General features: G+C 39.3%; 1 protein-coding gene across 1 annotated transcript in view; it reads left to right on the top strand.

The window, feature by feature from the left end:
* The window catches only part of SPATA16 (spermatogenesis associated 16), a 183,180-nt gene that overhangs the window by 143,995 nt on the left and 12,129 nt on the right, over positions 1-27,056 (top strand). Inside the window, exons 6-9 of the mRNA XM_071220230.1 lie at positions 6,675-6,821; positions 7,870-7,982; positions 14,331-14,495; positions 17,012-17,095. Coding sequence (XP_071076331.1) covers positions 6,675-6,821; positions 7,870-7,982; positions 14,331-14,495; positions 17,012-17,095 — 509 coding nt within the window. The remainder of the gene's footprint in view (positions 1-6,674; positions 6,822-7,869; positions 7,983-14,330; positions 14,496-17,011; positions 17,096-27,056) is intronic.

The raw sequence follows: 27,056 nt of genomic DNA, 5'->3' as shown, positions 1-27,056 counted from the left end.
CCTTCTTTTATATTATTCAAGATTTTTTTCTTTATTTTTTCTGTCTACAGGTTTTCAAATATAACTTATGTTTGTTTTTTTCAAGATTATGTTTGACATTTTAATATGCATAGATAACAGAATTAAAATTTTTAATAATCATGTTTACTCAACAAGATACAGGTCTTAGAATATTTTAACTAAAATTACCCCCAAACATATAAATCCCATATTTTTATTCTAACTTGATTTTCCCCTTACTCCCAAAATTAGTTATTATAGTGATAGTTGTTTTCACATGGCCAACATTTATCTATAGTTGTCTTATATACGTGCCTACTAATGTTTCTTACACTTCAGTCATTCTGAATTTATTTTATTCTTTATAGATAGCAAGGGAGGGTCTATTGGTAGCAAACTCTGTCTCTGATTGTCTAAAATATCTCTAATTCACTCTGGTTCTTGCATAACAGTCAGCTGAACATAGAATTCTAAATTGAAAAGTTAACACTTCGAAGTTTTATTTTACTGCATCTGACTGTATCTTTGCTATTGAGAAGTCAATCTTCATTTCTTTGTGGATAATCTTTTATTTCTGGTGCTTTTAAAATATGTCCTTGTTTGATATTATACAGTTTAAGATGTATTTTGGTGTAATTATTTTTGCTTAGAAATCACTGTGCTTCCTAATTGAAAGAATTATGTCTTCCCATTTTTTAGTACTGCAGTCTTTTAACTCTTATTATTCTTTTACTTAAGAATTTTAACTGGATCTTTGTTACTTCTATTCACTCTATTCTGCACATCACTGAAGCTATTGATTACACTTTCTATCTCTGTCTCTCTGGGCTGTCCATTTTACTTCTCCCATTTCTTAGTAACTGTCTAAAACATTTTACCACTTGACCTGAGTCCCTTGACCAACCCTCTTCTGCCCTCCTCCCAACCCCCACTCCTATCAAGGTTTTCTTTATTCAGCCATTTCTTACTCACCACTAAAAACTTTCCACCCAGCTGGGATGAGTCCCTTGAGTCTCCTCTCTTATCATTTCCCCTTCTCATGTTAATTGTTCCAATGCTGTTACTTCCCTGGTTGTGAGTCCAATAAACATTGAAGGGAAGAGTAGTATCTTTAATGTTTGTATTATCTCAAATCTACTATGGTGCTAATGGAATTAAGGAACTTCCCCAGAATAAATACAGTATAACAGATTAAACATCAAACTTTGGAATCAATAAGAATTTAAAGTGAAGTGGAAATGAACTATGAAAGAAGTCCTGTGGGAATTATTTGTTTTTCAAAGTTGAAATGTGTGTTATAAGAGAAATATACAAAAACTAGTTTTGGACAAGTAGACCAGCAGCCCAAAGTGAAAATTAAGAACGTTAGTAACAAAAACCAACTCTTTCCACTTGCATGTATAATTCTACATTTACAATGAATGCCCAAGGGAAAATAGAATTTTTTATTCAAAAATTGGTTATACATAGTGTTCTCACATATCGAATGCAAAAATCAAAATATGCTTTAAAAGTACAAACTGTTCATTGTTTACAGGGTGGGGCAATGATGATTACTGGGCTGCAAAGGTGGTCCCCTTCACTATTTTCTTGCCGATGTGAATTTGTGAGTAACTTCTAAGACAGAAGTATTGGCATTAAAAGGAGTACAAGAGAAAACTCAGGAAATGATTTGGAAAGAAGAAATGACAAAGTATCGTTATTATGAAGTCACTGTAGAAGCTAAACCCTGAAACTGACCAGTAAAAAAGAAGCCGTATAAAACTGACATGGTCCCATCCCACATTGAGCAATCGGGCCTTTAAAAATGAGAGTTTGCTTTAACTCAGAATGTCAGGACATTTTGTTATGGACAAAGGGCAGGAAAATGACATAAACACCAGGAAATGAAAAGGAAGTGAAACTGAGAGAAAGGTGATGGTAAAACATTAACAAATTTGCATTTTTCTAATAGAATTTTAAAATCTCTGCGATGATTTTTTTTAAATTGCTTTGTAAAGTTCATTTACAACCTGCTGGATGTGGTTATGATGTGTCTAACAGAAAATGCCAGTGATGATGGCATCTATGTTTTGTACTTCTGGAGAGGGCAAATTTTATTTCACGTGTATTTAACTTCACAACAAATAAGCTACCCTTCCTATATAGAGATAAGTCTGCTGATCTACAATTAATACTTCATGTTTTTGCAGATGCTTTTCTGATGCCACCGAGAGTTTTTCACTACACCAGACTCTCTCTATTTTTCCAGCTTTTTGTGACTAAGAGTCCATATTTCCCAGAGAATAAGCTGCAGCAAGGGTACAACCTGAATCTGAAACTAATTTCTCCATTCAGGCAAAGCAGCTCTGTTCATTTGCATATCTACTCCATCAAGTTATCGGTTACAAATTATTTTGCCTCATTCATTCTTCATATGTTAAACAGAAATCACTTAAGATTTTGCTAAGATGAAGAAAAAAGGCTGGGATATCCTCTTCTAACTAGGTACAAAGAAATAAGTCACACCTCAGAAGCTCTGAACATTTCCTTAGTTTTGATTTTTTGAAATTCTATTTTTATTTGGAACATTAAAAATTTAGGACTTGGAAAGGCTTATTTTTATATTTAATTCAAATATTGATTGAGCACCAAGTTCTTGGGGCATAAACATAACTCGAAGATGTGATCTTCGAGAGGATTAAAACTTGTTGGGAAGACATAGCCCCATGAAACATTAGGAAAGTCACTCTACGCAGGGGTGTCCCACCTGCGGCCCAACACAAAACTGTAAATTTACATAAAACATTGTGAGATTTTTTGTGTGTGTGATTTCATGTCCCAATGTAGTTCATGTATGGCCCAAGACAACTCTTCTTCCAGTGTAGCACAGAGACGCAAAAAGTTTGGACACCCTTGTTTAATGGTTTAGATGTTCTTTAAGAGTTTAAAGGGCATAATGAAATATTCAACAAACCATCCACAGACAGGATGGGATTTAAATTATGTATATCTAGAAGGATGGTTGATCTATTGAATAAAGGAAAAAATGGGGAGAAAATGTAAGTGTTCCTGAGTGGAAAAACGCACAAAAGTTCTGAAGCAGAATAAGCACCAGCCAGTACAACTTAGTGACATCAGCAACGCAGGTGATAAGGTTTATACTGGAGAAAACCTGGGAATTAGCTATAGGTTGTGAAACAGATGCTCACAGCTGAGAGCCTTGACTATCAGGAAAGACGTCCCTGAAGTTCCTGAGGATGGATGTGACAATGACAAAGGCAATGTTCTGGAACTACTCATTGAGTTGCAGTGTGGAAATATATTGGCATGAAATGAACACAGGTGGCAGTGAGGCTGAGGAGGAAACTTCTGTAAACCAGATGTTACATGTTCAAAAATGTGACCAGGGTGGGTAATGATTATGCAAAGAAAGGGGTTAATATGAGATGCATTACAATGGGCATGTTTATTAGTTTTTGAGTCTCACTAAATGTTAGAAAATAGAGGGGGAGAAGTCATCAACAGCTTCAAACTTTTCAGGCAGAATAATTGGGGTGAGTAATAGCTATCCTTACAACGTACTGGTGAAAAGCAGGAAAGAGGGGGATCGTGAAGATTTTAAAAATCAATTTTAAGGAGTATTTTTGCTGTGTTTGAGTGTTATTTTGCAAATAGGAACGTCCCAGTTGGCATTTGGAAATGCTGTGTTGAAATTCAGTGACAATTTTCAGATGAGACTATAGCTTTGATCCCCGACTGTTTGGTTAAAAGTAAAGCTAACGCCACAGAAAGAGAAATCCCCCAAGAGTGTGTGTGTCCAGAACACATCAGTAAGCTAGAGACTGCTTGGAAGAGCCTGAGGGAGAAGGCAGGGCAGGAAAGGGAGAGACAGAAGCCAGTGTGTGAGTGTGTGTGTGTGTAGGAAAGGGGTAGGGGGACAGAGAAGAGACAGATGGAGAGATGAAGGCAGGGACACGAGGCAGAGAAACAGAGACAGACGGAGAGAAAGAGAAAAGATTGTCACTGAACTTGAAGGAAGTGACTTTAGGGAAGAAGACCACAACAATGCAGAAGGTCAAAGAGCATGCATGACTTGGGGACCTGAAAGCTGGTCAGTTTCAGCTTTCTGTGGTACATTGAAAGGTTTTAACAAAAAAAGATACTTTATCTCCTTTTGCAGGAGTTGGACATCTTGCATTTAGAAAAAACTTGAAATATTATGTTTCTGTAAGAAATTTAACCTGCATAATATATCTTTGATATTATTTTTTAAAGCATTTGCTTCCCTCATGGTAAAAATTTAGAACTGCATCATACCTGCAAATTGACTTTTTTAATAATACGTTGGGTCATAGTCATCTACATTTCACCTCCAATTGTGGTAAGTTGTAAAGAATGCATTCAAGGATTTATTTGTCCAAAGTTTCCTTCTGGCATGACAGGAGCAAAGAAGACATTTTTAATCAATTCAACTTTTCCTACCAAAGGACAATATAATCTGGTTAACTTTCATATCCCTCGGAGGCACAGGGCTTTTCGGACATAGGTAGAGGTTTATGAGCATAAAATTGAGAACAATTAGCACTTAAATTAATGTTACATGAGATTCAACATCTGGTAAGTGTTTCGTCATTTTGGGTCATAGACCACCTGCTAGGCTAAATATTCACACAATTGCAATTTACTCTGCATACAAATGGAATAAGAATGATACTTCAAAAATATTTTCTTCTAAATTTAACAGAATGTATGTAGGGACCTCTCACATTTTAAAACTGGGGGTTAGTAATAAATTAAACACTCATAGGATGAAACATATGGGGTCCAAATAAACAGAAAATACTTCTATATTTGCAAGCATATTTTATAATAAATTAGCTATAATGCTAACATTAGTTTCACTTGCTGATTTAATCACTGTCACTATTAGTATTGGTCTCCTGTTTATCCACCAAATATTTATGAGCAAAAAGATGTCAACCCCTCAAAGTCTTTATGTTATTTATATCATAGAGCTCTCAAACATCTGGATGTTTGTGGCAATAGAACTGCACCAGAAAATGCCAAATCTCAAGATGCTTCCTGCAGCCTACTACAAACGCCAGCCCTTGCACAATACGTACTAGTCTCTTCTGAACCTCTAGACTCTGAGGCCTCCAGGATCACTTCAGTGTAAGCCTAAAAGTCTTGGAAGTGTCCTGTCTCACCTGAATTCCTTTCTTGTACTAAAGGGAGACTTCAGGGTATCTGAGATACAGAGACTTCTATGTCAACAAGCCAGATATACTCCAGGAAACCAGAATACCCATAAATCCACACCCAATCAGGGACCCTCTGGACATTCAGAGTTACACAAGAAGCCAACGACCTCCCCATAGGACACCGCAGACATCAGCAGCATGGCCAGGAGGTCCTGGGGCCTTCTAAGTTAGGGAGCAAAACCGGATGAAAGAGCACAGTATAACCAGGGAACAGCTCTAAACTTACTGGCTTTAGATATCAGGCTTCTCAGTAAATTTTAGTTGGAACAAAGGGTTCTACAGCCAAAGAAGGGTGGGTGGAGAGGGTAAATAAAAATACCTGGTTTACTGTGTCTATTTTTTTAAAGAAATGTAGCTGACAAATAGTGAAGTCTCTTATGTGAACCATTACCATTTGAGCTCTGATTTGACATTAAAAATTGACATTTAACTAAAGTATAATTCAAGGATTTTTGGAATTTCATATTTTCCCCTTTCTGGCAGTGTTAAGTAGGAGGGCTCATTAACCTCTCTCTTCATCATCCTTCATTTGACAAGTCCTTTACAATGAACCAAAGCCTTATTACTCATAATGGAAATGAATTAAGTGAATCTGTGTTCCAAGACCCTGTGGCTGATGTTTGTCCCAGCCCCAAAAGTAATCCAGAGCCAAGCAAGCCCAAAGCAGAGTGCAGGGGCTAGGCCTGTATTTCTGGAGTATGGAATCCTGCTTTGTCCACTTACTTGCTGTGTTCTTAGGCAAATCACTTGCTACCTGTGTATCTCAACTCCCTATTTGTAAAATGGGGACAATGTCACCAATTTTGTAAACATATCAAGATTTAAAAAGACAATGCACACAAAGTACTTAGAACAAAAGAAGGTAAAATAAGTACTCAGTAAATACTAGCCTTTATGGTCATTAGGAACTGAGTTTGTTTTAGAGCCGTTTTCATGATTCTTGAATTCCTGCCCAGTCGAGTTACAAAGTCCGTACAGTAACCATTCCAAATTTCTTTCTGCAACTAGGTTGGATGGCAACTAAATTCATTAGCTTTGTATTTTAATTCTCACTTGGTAATTTCTCTCTTTCCTTTTATATGACATTATTTCCTTACATTTCAAACCATGAACAGAAAAATCAAATTCTCTTGAAAAGAGTCACAGAGAAAAATATGAAGGCGGTAAGCTGGTCCTAAATTTCCTATTTTGAATGTGGGGAAAGAGGACCGCTTCTATGCTTGTGTATGTTTATATTTTCAGAAAATATATAAATAATGAAATAAACTCTTGATATGTCAGCTATTTGACTTTTTGATGCATCCATTTATTTTGTATCTTTAATGTTTGTACTTATTTTTTTCCAAGTACAACTTCTGAAATCTAGGAAAAATACCCTGAAAACAATAATAACATGATGAAGTCTTTAGTTCTCTTTCTGTTGTATTTCAGATCTTCAAGGACACCACGTGTTGCCTCAGACAGTTGACTGGTCATCTTTTTCTCCCCAACAATATCTCTTGACTCTTGGGTTCAAAAACAAAGAAGATGGGAAATTTTTGGAAAAAGTATCAAGTAGGAAGCTGCCAACATTTACAGGTAAATCACCTGGACTTATTACCTTTCAATAGTTGTAAGACAAGAGTTGTACATTATTCAAGTCTTACTCATCGTAAGGCCTAGCATATAGTAGGGCACGGGACCCCAGAAATGTTTGTTGGGTTATAATTAACTCCTTTCAATCTTCTCTGTGTGTTAGTTAACAATATCTGGAATTTTGGCTCCAGGAAAGCTTTCCCCCAAGACCAAACAATCCTAGAGCGCTGACCTTGCTCACTCAGCCATCTCACCCGCCCACACAGTGGCCGTCTCTTCATAGGACATTTAAAGAATACAAATTTTATCATCTTCACTTAGCAAATGTGGAAGACAATTATGCAGCAGAACTATTTTATGGAATGAAACCACCTTAAATCACTTGAATGATCTGCTATTGTATTAATATCTGTTCCACTTCTTTCTTACATAATTAACCAAGAGTTTAGATCTCCTGAAGAGTATTATAATTAAGTGGTGTTCAGTAATGCAAGCTGAAACTTTTAAAAAAAATCAAGAAAATATTCACAGAGTATTGAAGTCAAACTTGTGGGCTGAATGCATGACCACGTTGAATTTATTCCTTCAGCTCTACCCACATAATTAAGGATTTGTGTTTTGTCTGGCACTGTATCTTCTGAGGCTTATCTCAACTCGAGCTGCATTCAAAGTCCGTGGGATCGGCACACTTGAATAATACCTGAGAGGGAAAAAAACAAGAATCAGACACATTTTGACAACATTTTTTCACAACTCAGGAAAAACATTCTTTGCAGAGAGAAGTGAATTGTTACAGGCTGTCTCAGATTTCTCAATCAGGAAACAGCAAAATGAATAAGTGATCTCCTCTAAAGGGTGCTGCTCCTCCGCCTGTCTCCTCATGATCTTTCATTGTTATGCACGTGTGTGGTCTAGGGCTGGGACAGGTTTCTAGACTAAAGATTTCATATCTGCTAACATTGAGATATCTGTTTATAGCTTGCTAAAGAAAGCATTTTGAAATGGAAGTCTGGAAAAAAGTAGTGTAAAAGTTTATCATTACAATTTTTAGAACATAAAACTCCCTTCGGTCTGCTTACCAGAGAAGACACAGTGAGACAGATGGAAACCATGGGGAAGCGAATCTTGCCAATATTGGATTTTATTAGAAGCACTCAATTGCATGTAGGTATATGAGTGTTTTATATTTATTCAATGTGCAAGTATTAAACAATTCTAGAATTATAGAAAGTTTATAGTGCAAATGTTGCAAGTATTAAAAGAATTTAGAAACTTTCACAGTAAATCTCATTTGCAAAATCAACCAAAGTTTAGTTAATGATTTTATTCCTTTTATATTTAAAAATATTTTAAATGCAATGCTTTGCAATTTCAAGCATTTATTAAGTAGTACTTTTTTAAAGTCTTTTCTTGTGCTTTCTGATATTGAATTTAAGGTTGCAGTGAATTTCTCATTTCAACTCCATAACAAAATTTTAGCACAGTGCTGTCCCTATATCATACATTGGGCGATTGCATAGAGCCATCTTGTTACCTAGACAAGAATTCAGCTAGTACCAGCACATCACACTGACACAATCAGTGCTCTTTAAATGTTGCCAGTTGTTCTTTGTATACCCATCATGTAAATTATCTAATCCTCTTCTCCGGCCCAAGAAAAATGTGTTCTTTAGCATTTCAGCCTTACAAAGCCAAAAGGAAGACCTGAAAAAATAGCTGTGCTATTTTACAAAATATAAGCTATAAAAGGAACTACTCATTAACAGGCTATAAAGTCTGCAGGTTTCTTTTTTGTAATAAGGTAGTTCCGCCCACCCACCTACGCATCCAAGGTTCACTTTCCACTGTTTCAGTTATCTTGGGTAAACCGCAATTGGAAAATATTAAATGGAACATTCCGGAAATAAACAATTCATAAGTTTTCAGTTGCACGCCGTTCTGAGCGCCTCCCTTGCTCTCCTCACATAGGCATTGGATCCTCTAACGTCATTCATCACAGGAAGGGTGAGTGCAGGGCTGTAAGATATTTTGAGAGAGAGAGAGAGACCACATTCACATAATTTTTATTACAGTATATTGTTATAATTGTTCTATTTTATTATTAGTTGTTATTAGTCTCTTACTGTGCCTAATTCATAAATTAACTTCTATCAGAGGCATATATGTATAGGAAAAAAAGAGTTTATATATATAGGGTTCAATACTATCGATGTGCTTTCAGGCACCCACTGTGGGTCTTGGAACTTATCTTCCCAAGGATAGGGGGAAACTACTATATTTTTCAAAAGACCTGTAAACTGGAAGTTTTAAATAATTTTACTTTTGTGAATTTTGTATTACATCATTGATTTGATGTTCTTACAAGGGGGAGCCAAAGGGGCCATCGTAAACAACTTCACATCTATTCAACAGTTTAGAAAAGCTATAAATTCTCCAACACATTTACACACACGCGCTTACCAACCTCTCCACCCTAATTAGAGACCCACACACATCATCATTGTCATCATCAGGCCCTTGCAAGCAATGAAAGGGTTGTTAACAAGAGCAATCACCATGTAGCATTATTTCGCCTTGTCCACATGCGGTTAGCCTAGCAGAGCCAGGGTGCTGAACGCTGTGGAGGTGACCTGTCTGTGCCCCGGGTCATCTCTGGCCAGCTCAGGCCTCCCGGTGTGCTGTGAATGCTGCCTCCGTTGTGAATGGGCCTATCTAAGCATTATGCACTTCTTAAATTTTCTTAACTCATTTTCTTCTCACCTTGAAAAGGACATTCTAGCTATTTGGAAGTTTATATATGCATGTATTTTATGTGTCTATAATGAAATTAGCATCTAATTAATAACTCAATCTTCTTTAAAATGAGTCAGCACCACATTGCTAGCTGCAAGGAATTCCTACTTTCCCATGTTTGTTTCTATGGAAAATGATAGTTTTTGAAAGATTATCTCAAAAAGCTTTAATAGAATTTAAGTGAGTAACCCCAAAGGTCCTCAGGGACCACAAATATACCCAAATATCAGCCTCTAGATTTCTTATTATATGGCCAACTACAGCTTCATGAAGCAGGACTGAATAAAATTGGCTGCAAAGGTAACCTAGTTTAATGAAGCAAGTAATGAGTTGGTGAGTAGAAATTATTTCTACATGGTGTCATTAACTGTCACCCAAGCAGCTCTCCACAGAGTCTTTAACATCCCCTGAGGTCTGTTTTTTACTGTCAGATATCAAATGCCATCCACTCAAATGCTTAGGCATTACATTCTCCTTATTAGCTGCTACCCTACTTGGTGCACCTGTGGATGAAGACTTTAGTCCAACGCTGTGCTCTGGCTGTGTAACCCCAGGGCAAGTCGCTTAATCTCTGAGCTATTTTTTTCCCAGTTAGAAAATAAACTGGTACCTACCAGGCCCACCTCACAGAGCTGTTGTGAGATCAAAAGTACATTATCCATGTCGAAGCTACTTGGTAAAGTCTTATAAATTTTAGAAGTTTTAATTATTTGTATTGATTTCCGTTAGCTTTGACAAAAGGACTGTTTTATAGACCTTCCTTTTGCTTTATACAAACTGTGTACTTTGAAATTTCATGTTCTTCCAAAATGAAGATGGTGCAAGTGTCCTGTGGATTTCGATTTTTTTCTAACTCGCCAGTGTTCCCAGTGCCACAGAGTTCAGGTACCTTTGTGCTTTGCGTGATAAAGGCAGATTAGATCTGTCATCTCCAGCCATGGCGTAGATCTGCTGCCCACAGCGGGGCTCCCCAGGGACTGCGAATTTTCACCCCTTGCGGTGAGGAGGTAGACACAGTTGGCGAAGGAAACAAAGGACATTCTGGAATGAGGGAGGTCTCTATGTTTCAGGCAATGATTCTCCTTACACACCGGCATGAGTGTCCTTATATTTATAGTTTGCTTTGCTAGGCACACAACACATGGCCAAAGCAGAATGATTCTGATATTTTAAGGGTTATAATCTAAAATATTCTACTACCTGCCTCTCTGGTGGCTTTTAACCCCACTGAACATCAACACCATTCAACCGGTAACTCTACTTCAATGGTATTTTTCCTTCTCTAGATCTTTGTCCTAATTATTTTACATGCTGTCAGATGTAACCCTGCTTTTTCATTCCTTAACTTTATCAGTTGCTGTCAGTTTCAAACCTTCTGTACAGTGCTACCTGAGTTAAATGTTAAAGAGTTAAAATAATAAAATATCTTGCCATGCATGAAACCTCCTTCACAGGCTGACTTGCCCAAAAAATGACTTAACTAACCATAATTTTAATGCCTCATTAATTTTACTTTTAATTTCTTCCAAGTGAAGCATTAAAAATGTTTACATATGCACATTTGAAGTGAACGATAATATGTGCTTCCTACCTCCTTTTTTGCAATTAATGTTTCTATATGTTGTATTACATGGAATTGATGTTTCTCTATGTTTTGTGTAGTCCAAATGTTTGGGCTGTGCTTTTCAGCACTAGTATACACAGTGCCACTTATTTGCCAAACATTTATCCATACCTGCTATTAAACCTAGGCAATTCTACCTAAAACTTTCATTTGACCGTGCGGTTTGCTCAACCTTCACTGTACCTGTGTGAGCCTCAGTGATCGCCACTTTATTACACTCCCTCCGGCAGCTAAGGGGCCCTTCTGTCACTCCAGAAGTCCCACTGGGAATGCTGCTTCCCTTTAGATCTCATCCTTGCTAGCATTAGATGTTTAAGGTAATTCCTTCATTTTCCATCATTTCCTTCATTTTCTTAAAACAACAGCATTAAAACATTCCTGCTGGCATTATCTTAATTTTTATTTCTTTTCACTTCATCTCTCAAAGACCCCTATCTTTTATAGGTAAAATATTCATCTGCAGTTTCCCGATAACCAAAACCCCACTTGTCTGGGGAGGAGAGAGAAATTAGCAGCCAGCTATATTCTTTTCCTAGTATTTTATTTGTATGGAGCACTTCCTGTCTGCTTATGTACCCAACAATCAAGCTAACAAAGCACCGTTGCCTCCCCCTATTTTTATTCTCTTAATGTTTTGGAAAATTACACTGATAGATTGTGTTCCCAAGCAGGCTGCTATTGTTTCTGCTCTTTGGAGTTGAGTCACTACACCATTTTCCTGCAACTAGCCCCAGTGCTCATATTTTAAAAAAGACAAAGAAAGTAATTTTTCTTCTTAAAGAAAGAAAATGGTTCCTCCTGCTACTTGCTTTCCTCTATTTGGCAGAATCCCACTGTTTAGCTACATGTTTAAACTAAATGGGTAGGGTAGCTATTTTGTCAGTTCAGAGAAGGGATCCCAAACACACAATTTGCAATCATTTCTCCTATCAGTTTATAGATTTTTAGATAAATGATTAATCTGAAAGGACATGGCAGGGATAGAAGGACGTTAATCGAATGGCATAGATGGGTGTTACGAAGAAATACAGCAAATACAGTGCTGTGGTGGTCAACCTTCCTTTATTAGTAAGATTCTAGGAAAGTACCAACTTCTAAAAGTTGTTGTCAATTAATATATGAGTTTAATATTTCAGGAAGAACTGGTTTCTAAATTCAAGATGAAATTCAGATGCTGTTTAGTAATGCTAGTGATTAATACTTTTTCTCTTTGGAAGATATATTTTAAGAAAGAAAAAATATGTCTGCTTTCTCTAATTTCTGGGGGAAATCTATTTTACAAATACAAAGGGTCACCCAAAGAAACTGGAATTATTTTCTGGAGTACAGATCCCTTGTAGTACAGGCTTCCCCTTCTAGGTGAGTGTTCTAGGAACCCATCTGTATCAGTGTACCAGCTGGCATTATTGTGAGAGGCTGTGTTTGGCCTCAGTGAATTTTTTTGAACAGTCTCTCAATGCTTGCCCATTTCATGATGGGTGATTTAGGAGTGCACCAGCCCACACCATACTGTGTTCAGCAGTTTTTGCCAGAAGAAATGACATGACCCCCACACCCCACCTTCTATTCACCCACTTTTGCCCTGAGCAACTTTTTTCTTTTGTTTCCTGGATGAAAAAAGTCCTCAAAGGGAAACATTTTGCTGATGTGGAAGAGGTGAAACAAAAACCAGCAGAAACGCTAAAAGGCACTAAAATTGACAAATTCAAAAACTGTTTGAGCAGTGGAAAAAAAAGTCTCAATAGGTGTATTGCATCAAATGGAAAGTACTTTGAAGGTGACTGAAGTTTAAACATGTAAGAATAAATACACAATTTTTTATAAATAAATTCTGGGTTTTTAGGGCACCCCCTTACATGCTCAAAACTAAAATAGTTCTTGCTCAGATACTAAGATTTAAAGTAGTAGTTTGTTCTTCAAGTTCTGTTTGAGATACCTGAATATTTGCAGGGGGAGAGGTTACCTAGCTAAAATCCATATAGAGAGAGACACATATCAAGATAACGATTCACTGAGTAAGGCCTGGTTAACCAGCAAGCCCAGTGACCCTGGTGCAGGGGGTCCAGGAGGAGCCCTGCCACTTGTATGCTGGCCCCCAGCCTTCCTCCTCTGAGCACCAGGAAGTGCATGCAATTGCCAAACTAAGTCTTGCTGTGACTTCCAATTCTCCTCTCCCTCCACACAGTAGAAACTCAAGATTTTCTTTTAACCCATTATAGGCCCCTTTATATCAGAAATACTTGTTCTAAATAAAAATATAGAAATTTTAACATAAACTTTACCTCTCTTATCACTCATTACAATTTATATTAAACTATTCAGTGAAGGCTATACCTCCTCTCTCATGGCTGGCAATAGCAAAAACCTAAGTGTGCACCCTTATTATAAAACGCCCCGTTTTGGGAAAGCCCAAAGTACCAATATATTCATGGGGGTTTGTGCTGCTTACAAATGTGGACAATAGTCTATTTCAAGATGCATCATGTCAGTTGCTGGGTAGGCCCTAGGAGTCAAAATAAGAGCTATCATTGAATTACTGTTCCTATCAGTTCCACGAGAAGAGGAGCGGGAGTCTGAGGCCATACAAGGAGAACTAAAGATGAAAGCAGAGCTGAAGTTTAATGGAAGCCATAGGGGTAAACAGAATTCAACATGCATACCATTTTCCAGGATTCAACTTGCATAAAAATATTCTTTTATATAAACAAGGTAGTGGGCAACTCTTGGCTCTTATGATACCTCGGTGTCGAAGATCAAGTTCCGCCGGTCTAAACAGACACAGCTTTCTGGGATCGCCACTGAGAAGGCGGAGCACAGGTTCAGTTTCAGTGCCCGCTTCTCCCTTCAGCAGGACTTCCCCGCGCAGCGCCACCTGCAGATCCGTCCTGCAAAGTGCTCCCTTTTATATACAGTCAGCCCTTTGAAGGAAGGGTACAGGTAATTCTCTAAGATTGTAGAAGGAAACATTTGTTTGTACTAGATGTAAATATATCAAAAGATATAAACATATGATAACAAACCCTGACTTCAACCCCCAGAGAAAGCTCTATTTCTGTGGTTTTGTTCTAAAACATTTTCTTCTACTGGGAGACCAGGGGAACTTCCCCGCATGCTCAGGCGTGATGGAGAAGTTGCAATACGCCAGCTTCCTCAGCCAGCTGCAGAGAGTGAAGGAGCAGTCCCAGGTGATCAGTCAAGCAATGGCGGAGCTTGCAACCATTCCCTACCTCCAGGACATCAGTCAACGGGAGGAGGAATTGGTAAGGGTTTGTTTTTCCCCCTGAGTCAACAGGAAAAGTGATACGGTCTGAAACAAGTCTGTCATAATAGATGTAGTCTGAGGGCAAACTCCCCGACTCTCATTTTAATGAAGACACTGGAAAATGTAGAAAGGTAAGTGTGTCTTTTTTTATTTGCTCACATTCACTCACTTCCAGTTTTTTAATAGCAAGAATTGTGTGATGCGTAAACATGTGGTTAAAGGTTTGATTACTTGTATCGTGTGCCAGGCTTTTTATTTTAAGTGAAGTTAAATTTTAATAAATTGCTTCTTACACTCCAAGGTATGTTACCATATGATTCTCTTCTACAGAAAACTGAGAGTACACAAGAGCCATTGCCGTGCAGAGCACCGACCCTACAAAGTAGTCTTTAGAGACGCTGGCAGTGCAGATACACACACACTAGTACATTTAGGTGTGACGATTATTTTATTGGAGGGGAAAATAAAGTCAGTCGCATGGCTGTGTTTTTGAACTGAGTTGGCCACTTAGAAAACACCGAGGCAGTCAAAAACTAGTTGAAAGAATCTCTCAAATCTTCAAACAGATCTATATATTATAACCATAATTAATCATAGAAACGACAGCACCTTGTTTGAAAAGCAATCAGTAAACAGTTTGCTGGCTGTTCGAGGAAAAGTAAGCTGTACCCTATATGGAGATCTTAATGTTTTACAGGGAAGGGCTCTTGGCTTTAAGGCTTTAGTTGCAGGGAGCTAAAGTGAGTAGTAGACCTGAATCGAATTCACATAGCAAGGGTGGAAACAGCCCAAAGTGACCACCCATAATATTCAGACAACTAAAGGAATCCTGCCTCTCTGAGTTTTTAAAGTTATAACAAACTAATCAAGAAATGCACCACCAACCTATATAGTGTTCATCTGAACCTGTTAAATCCTTATGTTCAAAGTATGTGGGTGAAATGGTCTGACTAGCCACATAAGAAAACCATGCTCACTAAAGATTGAAACTGGAGGGGGAGTGGGAGGGGGAGGAAGTCTGTTAGTCAAGGAATTACTAAGTCAAAACTGGCAGTGATACTTTCAAAACCTTTACAGTTGTGTGTGGTGGAACGCCTTCTAATAGGCTGTGTTTATCCTACCATTCCTGCGGCATTCAGGAGTGCAGTATGGAGCTTTCAGAGTGTGTGTTACAGCCAATTTTAGATGATTAATGCTCCTGGGAGATAAGAGGAAGCAAAGAAAATGTTAATTTAAGAAGCTGGCACCATGTTGATCCTGTCTTCCTGAAAAGCACATGCAAGACTTAAATGAAAAACACAGAGGAGTCTTCTGCACTTCGGTGTTCTTAACCACATGCCTGCAGCTTCGCTTTTCTGAAAAGACTTACATTTCAAAATATACACAAAGGGTGGCAAACTAGCATTATTGACATCCCTTACTAACACATTAGTGCAATATTCCACTATCTCAAAAAACCTTGGAAAACAGGATCTAATGGGATATTTTCATAACTTATTTGCCTACTAGGAAAAAATTTTACTGTATATGAATGTAAGTGTGCAGGCCCAATGTTTCAAAATCATGTATCGTGCAAGGTCTCATCCCTGTAAATAATAGATTCCACTTTGACCTTCAAAGCATGGGCTCACGGAGACAACAAATCTTGGGAGTGTCTTTGATGGTGCCGCACCACCGGTGACGCTCCGTGGGAGGGTCGCAGTGTCTCTGCTCTGCCCTTCTGCCGCAGCTCCGCCGGGCCTGAAGTTCCGAAAGATTATCTCAGGGTTCAAACTGTTTGAAGCCACAGTGAACGAGCGGGCATTTGTTCTTTTTTTAGAGAACTTTCTTTTTTTAGCTTTCACTGTCACATGGCTTCATGCGGCTCCTCCGCTGCTCTGCAGCTACCCAGGCAGCGTGGGGGGCGGGGCGGTGGGGGGGGGGACTGTTCTCTATTGGAGTGCGGCAGTTTGGGAAAAGGGTGGAATTTTGAAAACTTGCCTTTGAATGGAACCTAAAAAGACAACGTGGTTATTTTGAAGTTTTAGAGAAGAAAAGAATAGTAAAAGAATTTAAGTGAGCCAGCTCCTTGAAGAGGCAATAAAACAGCACAATTTTAGAATTGTCCTCTGGTGAGCTTTTGCATGATGCCTAAAGTTATGATACATTAGCCTCAGGAGCAAATACTAAAGTGCGTTCATGTACTACATGCCATTTCCTGAGAGAATTAACTACCGCCTTCATTCTTTACAGCCCAAATCTGTTTGTACAAAGCGTCAACACTTACTGCATTAAAACCTATATGTTTCCTACAAATTTTCAAGAAGAATCTTTTCATTGTTTCAGTACTTTATATCTGCAATAATACTCTGTAATGACTGAAGCAAAGATGAGGTAGCAATGTTCATTGCCGGAAAGATGAGTAATAAAATCATCAGCGTACAAATGATTTTTTAATTAGGTTTTAATCTGTGTGTTCAGAGAAGTTATTTCTGTGTGAATGCCACACTGATAATTTTTATCTTGGTGCCACAGCTGCAGTCACTAATGGCAGATGCTATGGACACCCTTGAAGGAAGAAGAAATGATAAAGAACGTGTGTGGAATAAAATCCAAAAGGTAAAACTCCCAGCTGAATGAAAAAGATATATTCTTCTCAAAGCAAAGGTCCGTCTTGGGGCATGTCTGTTTAGAAGATAAAAGGAAAGTTCTTCAGGCTGTTTTATTCTTTGTTTTCTTTTTAAAATAAATGCAGTTCTCGCTCTCTCTCTCTCTCTCTGGAAGTGTAACCAAAACCAAATATGGGTTTTTTCACCTATTCCCTCAGGTCTGCTTCTTTTTCAGCAGACTGTAGTCACATGCTTTTATGGGTCTTCTTATCATGCCCATTTCCATATTCTATTTTTATTATCTGCTTCTTCATTACTGGTTATTCTAGTTTTTTAAAAGCCCTTCCATCATAAGTGTTTTAGTTCACCTCTCAACTCTTTCCCCAACTTTTATCACTTAAGAAAAAATGTCTATATTTCAATAAACTACAGAGAATATAGCACTTTGATGTTTTATGGGGAGGAATAGCATATTGGTCGTCAGAAGCAGAGGAACACTTCTTCACTGGCTCCTGGAGTTCAAATGAAGCGGCGCCGAGATACACCTGGACCCCTAAACTCAGGAGGCTTATGTGATACCACAGGGCCCTCTGACCACACAGGAGCGAGTAACATTGAGTCTCCATTTCAGCTCAAGGTAGTAGATCCCGATCAATCTATTCCCCACTCAGTCTCCTCCATTCGCTGTAAGAACCCAAAGAGAATCGGTGTCAGCAGATGCGAGAGGAGCAAACCAAAGAGGCCTTCACTGTAAGAGCCTAGCAGTCAGCCAGCCAGGAGGGATTCTGGTGCATCTGAGGAAACGTGTCTTCTGAGACCGTTCAGAGGCCTTATGATGAATGCACAAAACAGAAAGCAACCAAACTCAGCAAATTTGTTGAATAGTTACTATGCCAGAGAAAAGAGTAGTTTTCAAAGATATTATGCTGGGCAAGACAAACACAGCCCCTGCATTTATGAGCCTTACCATCTTGAAAAGAAGACAGTTCTTGAAGAGTTACTTACAAGTTTAATGAATGCTATAGTGGAAAAGTAGATGTTCGATGATCTATAGAAACAAATAGGGGAGTGTAATTTGGTCCGGGAGGTCAGAAATGCCAGAAATGATATTTATACAACATGTAAAGGCTATGGAGTTGTTATCAGGAAAAAAGGGAGATTTCTAAACAGAAGGAACAGTTTGTACCAAGAATGCAAAGAAAGCATGGCACTTTCAAAAACTGACAAAGGCACAAGGAACATATTTCAAAATGAATTGCAGAGGCAGACGTTAACTCACAGAAGGACTTGTAAATTATGTTAAGAATTTGGAATGTTTCAGAAAGTATGTGACTGGAAAAATGCATTTGAGACATCTCTAGAGCCGTAGTGGGAGAACAGATTGAGGGACTATAGAAATGTGGGGAGTCAGTCACTTATAATATGGTGGCTGATCTACAGTGGAAGACATAGAGACGGAGCAAAGCAGACCGGTATAAGAAATATCCAGGAAGCCAAATCAACAAGACTTGTAGTTCACTGGTTGCATGTGGGAATTTAGACAATAGAAAGAATTAAGAATGATGCCCATGTATTTGGCTTGAGCCACTGGGCAGGGGGTAGAGAGAAGTTTGCAGATGCCGTTCACTAAGGAAGAAAACACTGTTGGAGGAGCAGCTTTTGGCAGAGAATCTAAACTACTTCAGGATCCAGTTGGGAGACAGAAACCATGCCAGATATTTGAAAGGGAATTTAATATAAAAAATGGTTAACTACGTATGAAATTGTTAACCACATAACTGAGAAAGCAAAAGAGAGCAATAATTTATCACAAAAGAAGTAATTAAAGGGAACATCTACTACCCATTAGGGCTGGGAAAGCAGAGAAAAAGGTTGGGATTGGGATTACTAAAACTAACTTGGAGAATGGGGCCCTACTAGGCCAACACTCAGACCTTCCAGTAGGAGGCACTGCTTAGCTGGTAGTAGTATGGCTGAGCTTGGAGGAAAGCTCCTGAAGGGCTGACACTAACTTCTGAGGGGACACTAACCCACTGGTGCTGATGGAGGGAGTGAGTAGGGGAAGGGAATACCGATGGAGGTAATTCTGCAAATTTTGCGAAAACTAGATTGAACTGCTACTAGAAACTAGAAATGAACATGTTTCTGGAGGAAGGAAGCTTTGCTGAAGAGATGCTCACAGAAACCCCAAGTAGACAGAAGTCAGCTGCAAGTGAGCAGGAAGCAGCAAGTCTCTCCTTTCTCCTTTGGCTTTGCAGTGGCCCCCTGTTGCCCTGTGGACAGAGACTAGGAGCTGGCAAAGTACAAGTAGGGTTTGCTGAGTTCCAGCCCCGGGATCAAAGAACTGACTGTGAAGGGTGGGAACTGACAGACGACAGGTGATAACTGGCACAAAAGTACACTGAACTTACAGTGCTGGCAAGATGTCCAAGAGTAACACAGAGGCCTGGAGTTCTGGGTAAAAGACCGAGTAGAGATAGAAATTTCTTAGTCATTGCCAAAGTGTTGCTAACTGAAATCATTCGAATGGGTGACGTCGCTGAGAAAGAACACAGAATGAGACGAGAGGCTTTTGGAGAACATTTCAATCTTAAGAGGAGAACTTTACAAATGAGACTAAGAAGAAATAGCAAGAGGGATTGGAGCTAGGGGTATAGAAAATCCAATTTTGATGAGAATCAAGCCATGTAATCAAATATTTCTGTCAGCTACAAAAATAATTGTTTATAGAAAAAAGGTCAGCAACCTCCAACCCTCAGTTCCAAATTGTCCAACCACCTATTTTTGTAAATGAAGTTCATTGCACACACCCATGCAATTCATTTACATATTGTCTCTGTCCTCTTGGTCAAGCTGAGTAGTCACCACAAAGACCGTGTTGCTCACGAAGCCTCCAAAGTTTACTATCTCTCCCTGCGCAGGAAAAGTTCACCATACTTTGGTTTAGAGCATAACTCTTCACAGAAATATTTGCATTTGTATAGGAATGTAATAATATTTATGTTTTTATAGTATACAAATAACATTTATACAGTGATATTTGTATTTACAAATCTAAATGATGATAGAACAGTCCAATTGTGAAATTCTAATGACCAGCCAAAAAGTTGGAAGAGAGACTGACATTTATCTATACCTGTCTACATCTTGTAAACAACCACCAGTTCCACCTCCTTCTCAGCTAGTTTTTTGATACCCACATTCATAGGGGCAGTGAGCCTGTGGCTTCCACTTTGCCCCTATTGTAGTTCTTTATTGCTGTGTTACACATCACCCCAAATATATAGTCGTTTAGCAACAATCTACTACTCTCTCGTGGATCTATTGATTGACCAGACTCAGCCAGGTGGTCCCTGCCTAGTGTCTCTCATGCATCTAACCAGATGGTTTCAGTCACATGGAGTCATTTGAAAGCTGCAATGGACTGGACTCTAGAGTGGCTCACTCATGTGGCAGACAGTTGACATTATTCCTGAGAGTCTTTATGTGGCTTCTCCATGGGACTTAGGCTGGGTTCTAAGAGGAAGTATTTCAAGACAAAGAAAATAGAAACCATCGGCCAGTCCTCCTAAAGGCTAGACCCAGAAATGGCAGAGCAATTTCAACCATAAATATTGGTCAAAGCAGCCACAGGCCAGCCAAGGCTCACAGGGTTAGGGGAATAGATTGCTCTTCTCTATGGAGGAGGATATGTATATTCAGTGAGAGACTGAAACCATAGTGTCCGTCTGGGAGACAAGCTCCAGCAGCAAAGCCCTGACTCCGTCTGAGCAGGAAAATTTGCAAGCAAGAAGTCTAGAGAAAAGTCAAGGCCACTGAGATTGAACACTGCAGAGCCACTCCACCCAACCACTAGGTGTTTAGAAAGACTGACTGGTGAGCAGCCAATCCTTCCAAATTAAAAGCCCTGGTAATGATCCTAGCTTTCTAAATGGAAGCTCCTGAGAGGTCTTTAGGAAGATGTGAATGGGAAGGAACAGGGTGCCAAATTTTTCCCAAGGGCTTTTAATTTGGTTAATGTGACTCTACAAAGGATGATCCTATCACTTTCAGACAATTCCGGTAGCAAGTAAGTAATTTTCTTTAATTGCTACAAAGTTAATTTGCATGTGCAGAAAAAAATAATTTAAAAAAACCTAATTGTACAAGCTACACTGTGTTTCGAGCCCACTAGAAGTTAATATCAGCATCACCACCTCTGAGATCTGTTATCCGTAATAGAAACAGCTGTCGTACCTAATGAAAACACGTGAAATTTTCATCAGAAGCAGCAGAATTATAGCAGCGCCTCCTAGTTCTACATAGTTATAGGGACTGTCAGAATCCCCATTACCTCACACAATTTTCAGAGCTCCACTTTGTTATAGGTCTATAAAAAGCCTATCAAGATGAATTCTGATTCATGAGCACTGACCTGCTGTCTATATTTTTTTTCTGTGAGATTTTACTAAGAGCCCAGAAAAAAGTATGAGATAATTGTTTTTTCCTAACCCGCTAGAACTAAAATACATTCTTTATAGAGTTTTAAGATATTGTCTTTTGCTTTGGCTTTACAGGGTACTATTTTCTTTCCGGTTAGTTTCTTTCTAACTCAAGAAAGAGATACATATGTTGGTTTAGCTAAGCATATACAAAAATAAGCAGGCTACGTCAAAAGAAACAGGTAAATTTTCTTGTATTGGCAAGTCCCATGCCACAGCAGGACTCTTTATCATGCTTTGCTTTGTTTTAGTTTACAGCAAGAATTCCTGAGAAACACTCCTTTGCATAGTTCATAAGTCCTGTTAACACAGCTCATTCATGCATTCATCAAACATTTACCCAGCACCTCCTCTGGGTCAGACATTATTATAAGCAACGTCCTCATGATATTTGCATTCTCCCAGATAAAACTAGGCAACACACTACCTAGAAAATCTGCAATGTGTCATAAGTAATAAATGTGCTGGGTGGAGGAGGAGGGAAAATGAAATGGGAAGTGCCAGGTGATTGCAAATGCAGTAGAATAGTCAGGGCAGGACTCATTGGGGTGATGTGTGGAGAAACATCTGAAAGAATTGCAAACCTTGCAAATAGCTGGTGAAAATCATTCCAAGTAAATGAAAGAGCAAACGCAAAACCCAGAGACTGGACATGCCTGGCATGTGCAAGGAACTGCAGGGAGGGTAGGTGACTAGAGTGGAATGAATAAGAGTAATGGGAAATGAAGCCAGAGAGCAGAGGACATAATGCTTTGTCAAATAAGAAAGCACTCTAAGCTGCTAAGCTGAGAATAGATTGAAGAGGGCAAGTGTAGAATCAGGAAGACTAGTTAGCAGGTTCTTACAGCGATACAGGAGAGTGATTATGATGGCTTAAACTCACGGTTAGATGGCTAGAACCTTGAACACAGGTGCTGGCAGTGGGTGTACGAAGTGGTCCGGCTCTGTCTATCTCGAAGAGCAAAGGCTTACATAGAGGGAGGCTAGTACAGTTAAAAAGCACCCTGAACTAGCAGTTTGGAGACCCGGCCTGTCACAAGTAGCTCAGAAGCCACTTCCTTTCTCTGGGCCTCAGTTTTCTCATCTGTAAAATAAAGGTATTGAACTAGAAGATTCTAGCTCTGAATGAACTCATTTTTTTTTGAAAGCCAGACTATCAAAATGAAAGAATAAGAGTTAATCTTTACTAAGCTCTTAATAAGTGCCAACACTCTCCTCACTGTACATATAGCAACTCACTAATCCTCACATGAGGTAAAATGTGTAATTTATTAAACAGAGAAGTGTAGCAGTTTGTCTAAAGTGACACAGCCAGCAAGTGGTAGGGCCAGGACTTGATCTAGAGCCTAGGACCCAAACTCTTTCTTGACAGAAGCCACATTTTGTATTGTCTGAAAATTCCTGTTCTGTGTATAGCTGAGCATGCGGGTGCGAGGCCAATGGGAAATTACAGTAATCTCCAGCCAAAGCAGAATTTAGCCATAAACTTGGCCAGCTCATATGTCTTCACTTCTCAACGTAAAGTTCTTTTAATCTGAGCCAGAAATTCCATTAAGGAACTTTTGGTTTGGTATACCTTTGTAATCCGCCTATAAAGGATCCTCCTGTTCTGTTCCTTACTTTTCCATCTATAACCATAAAGAATACAAAGTTTAAATCTCCAAACCTTGGACCATTAATTCAGCTCCCATTCATGGGACCTTAGGCAAATCACAACCTTCTAAGAAACATAATGTGTTCATATCCTTACCACCTTCAGAGTCTATGATTTTGTGTTTCTTGGCCTCGAATCCTAAGGCCCATTGAAGCTTTATAAAAATAGCCTGAAGATAAATAGAAAAAGGAGTCTTTAGGAAGAGAAGTCTTTTAAAAAATGCACCAACTGTTAAGTTGGAACATTCCTATTTCTTCACACCAGAGAAACAGTTAAGCAACACTCTGGTGCAACTGAGAAAAGTTACTTGCTCTTCACTTACAAAGCCTACATTTTTGGACTGAAGTGATCAGAATTTAATCTGGTATAACGAAGTTTTTTTTAATTCTGATATGCCTCTGGATCACGGATGTGAGACTAAATGAGAGAAATGAAAGTGTTATTTTGAAAGTAATAAGAGAAATACTACACCATATAATCATGGTCCTGTGAATTTTCATGAAAAGTAAGGCTATTTTGAAACTTCATTAACTATTACAATATAAGATAGTACATCGCAATCTTCAATGAATGTAACTAGTATAGTTTAGGTGGATATCTTTAAATCATCCATATGAACTTATTCAAAATTATTTCATTTATGTTCCTTTTTCATCTCAAAAACTTAACTTATAAATTATACTTGTCATCGTACAGAAATGGCATTCATTGATATACTAATTTGGTTTTTTAGGATGAAAATGGGAGAGAATTGTGTGTCACTTAGCAACTCTGTTCTGTTCAAGGCTGCTGTAAGGCAAAGCAAGCAGGGAGATCACAAATCTGGGAGCTGGGCCAGGGGCAGTTGGTTGAGAGGGGAGAGGGAAGAGCAAATCGGAACATTATATTTACTTTCCACATCAGCATTCAAACCTGCATCCTTCCAGAGGCCCTTGTGAGAGAGACGGCACAAACGACACTATCATTCACCGGGCGTCGTTCCGGCCGACTAACATGTGGTTGGGACAGGCAGTTGTGTCTCTCTGAAAGCTCTGCCCTCTTTTCAAAGATTCAGCAGCCATACCACTCATTTGCAAAGCAGTTCTTCCAGCAATCAGGTTTTTCCTCTGTGTCTTGTTCTATAAAGGGTCTCTGCAGATTTATCGCAATTTGATTATGAATCTTCGCAGCCTCTGGTTAAGAGCTTCCGCATTAGCAAACCCCCAAATTCCTTAACAGTGTGTGCTCCAAGCGCTGCTAAGCAGTTCTGTCCATGCGTAACACAAACCGTGGAGAGCAACCTCAGTGCTGTGACTGCTGACCGTGTTGGGGGCAAGGCAGGGAAAAGCTCTGAGGACGAGGAGGGAGGCAAAGCCCCAGGGGATAAAAAGGCCAGGTGCAGGAAACATGTAAATCGCTGTGCTTCCTGGGGTAAATGAGTCTGTGCCAGTAGGCATCCAGGTCAGCAGCTGCAGTGGAGGGGCCTCCACCAAAGCCCAGACAAACCTCTTATCGTGGTCACAGGCTGAGTCCTGGGGCAGTTGGACCTGAGGGGAAGACGGCCCCCAAATGTTACCCACAGCAAAACCAGGTCCAGCCTGGGAAGTGCAAAAAGCCAAAAGTCTTGGTTCTGGCCATCTCTCCCAGCCACTGTGACCTCCCCCAAATCTTAATGGCACATTTTAACTATCATTTAAACCCAACAGCATCTTTCTCCTCTGACTTAAAGGAAAAATTGTGTGGTTAATTTGTGAAATATTTTCAACAACTCTATTTGCTAATAACTCACTTTCCACCTATACCTGGCCATTTCCCCAAAACTTGGAATACCTCTTTTATATATTTTGTTGGCTGAAAGTATTGTCTTCTAAAACTTGAGGAATGGGCAGGAAATTTCTGCAGCAGAAATATTTCTATGTGAGAGTTGAATCTTAGCATGGCCTTCATCTAAGGAGATTGTATCCAAAAGTTTTGCCATTTTTTAAAGACTTTATTTATTTATTATTTTAGAGAGAGGGGAAGGGAGGGAGAAAGAGAGGGAGAGAAACATCTATGCAAGAGAGAAACATTGAGCAAGCCCCCAACCAGGGACCTGGCCAGCAACCCAGGCAAGTGACCGGGAATCGATCTGGCAACCTCTTGTTTTGTTGGATGATGCCCAACTCACCGAGCCACACCAGTCAGACAGAGTTCTGCCATTTTTAACAAGGAGTTCATCAAGAGGCAGACAAACTAATTCCCATTGTGCTCATGTACTTAATAAAATACTGTTACTCAACAAGTCATCAAATTATGCTAGTCTATTTGAAACTTACTTTTAAATAGCTCCTGTAATTGAAGCAAGCTATAGGAAAGTTTATCTCAGATTAATATTTAAATTAATAATGTGATGGTGACAAACATTATCAGTGGTTACTATTGATCTTTCAGTATGTGCCAAGCATTTCAACAAGTTATTAGTTTAATGTTGCAATAACCCTAGGAAGAAGATATTATCTCTCCTTTGAAATATGAGGAAAAAGAGCTTTGCATAATTAACAAGGGAAACAAACCCAAGTTGGTATTGACAGGGTTTGATTTTGAATCATATTATTTGGGTTCAAGGCTCTGTTCGTAATCATTAGCTAAAATGTGTAGGCTCAACCAAATGCAGCTCCTTAAAGGTCTGGGGAACAAAGAACGTTGCCTGACCCACACTCAGACTCTGTAAGACACCAAGGAGACCACCTTTGAGTCTGCTTGTTGGCAGTGAGAGAGGTAGAAGTATCAGTGGCTATTGCAGGCATCCTGTGGCTTTCTCTGGAGTGCAGCTTACTGGCTCGGCCAAGGACTTACCCAGACTGCTTTGCAGCAGCCGCCAGACCAAATCTGACCCTTGGCGCACACTATGCCCCTGGACCACGCTGCTCTTAGTCTCTTCCCTCACTGCCCCTCCCTTTGTAGACATAGCGTGTTTAGGTTAGCTTTGACAGCTCACCATTTGCCTTCTCCCTGCAACTTCGGAACTTCAAGAGAACAGGTTGGAAGGCTGGTTGCTCCTGTAGTAACTTAATGTCACTCTGAGGAGCACTCTCTGGTGAGTGATCTGAATTAGCATTCTGAAATGCACCGGGGTCCCAAGGAAGACACAAGTTTAGAAGTACATATTGCCATAACCCCTCCAGGCTTTACCCTCACATCACAGAGCCCTAGAGGCTGGGATTGGGCAGCACATTGTTAACCTCCTGTACTTCCTGTGATCTCCTTCTGCCCGTCCGGCTAATGAGATAATAATAACACAGAAATTGGAAATGCTCATGTAACCCCAAACCCATTAGTATTCTTTTCTTTGTACATGCTTTTCAAAATGCATCTTTCAGAAGTTCAATGAAATATGCTGCGGTGAGGGGGGAGAGCATGTATCTCAATTGCATTTTGGACTGCAGAGTAAGTTTGCAGTTCATTAAAACACCACAAGTGTCTTCTTTGATTGGTGCCCCATCATTTTATTGCATGTATTTTAACATTAAGTTGTGTGATTTTTTATAATTCTGGAGAATAACAGAATAACAGCTTCTACCACTTGGTAGCTAAATGAACCATAGGACATCTTCAATTCTGTATTGAAAGTAGGATTGATACAGAGTTCAGAGCAATTGACTTGTAGCTCACTCAATCATGTATGGTGTACTCATTATACCTTTCATCTTTTGGAAAAGGGCAAAAATGAAAGTGCCTTTACCTGGAGCCCTAGAGGAAGGTACGAGTCACCTGTTATTCAGATAATGACTGTCTCGAAATGATGCGTGTAGACGAGGGGACAAGACCGTGATCTAAGACACATGCAAATGCTGTGGGCACAAGCACACCCTTTTCTC

This window comes from Desmodus rotundus, chromosome 2 (assembly GCF_022682495.2).
Source record: "Desmodus rotundus isolate HL8 chromosome 2, HLdesRot8A.1, whole genome shotgun sequence".
Taxonomy (NCBI): domain Eukaryota; kingdom Metazoa; phylum Chordata; class Mammalia; order Chiroptera; family Phyllostomidae; genus Desmodus; species Desmodus rotundus.
The sequence above is the reverse complement of the archived record's forward strand: the minus strand, read 5'-3'. Positions and strand labels throughout refer to the sequence as shown.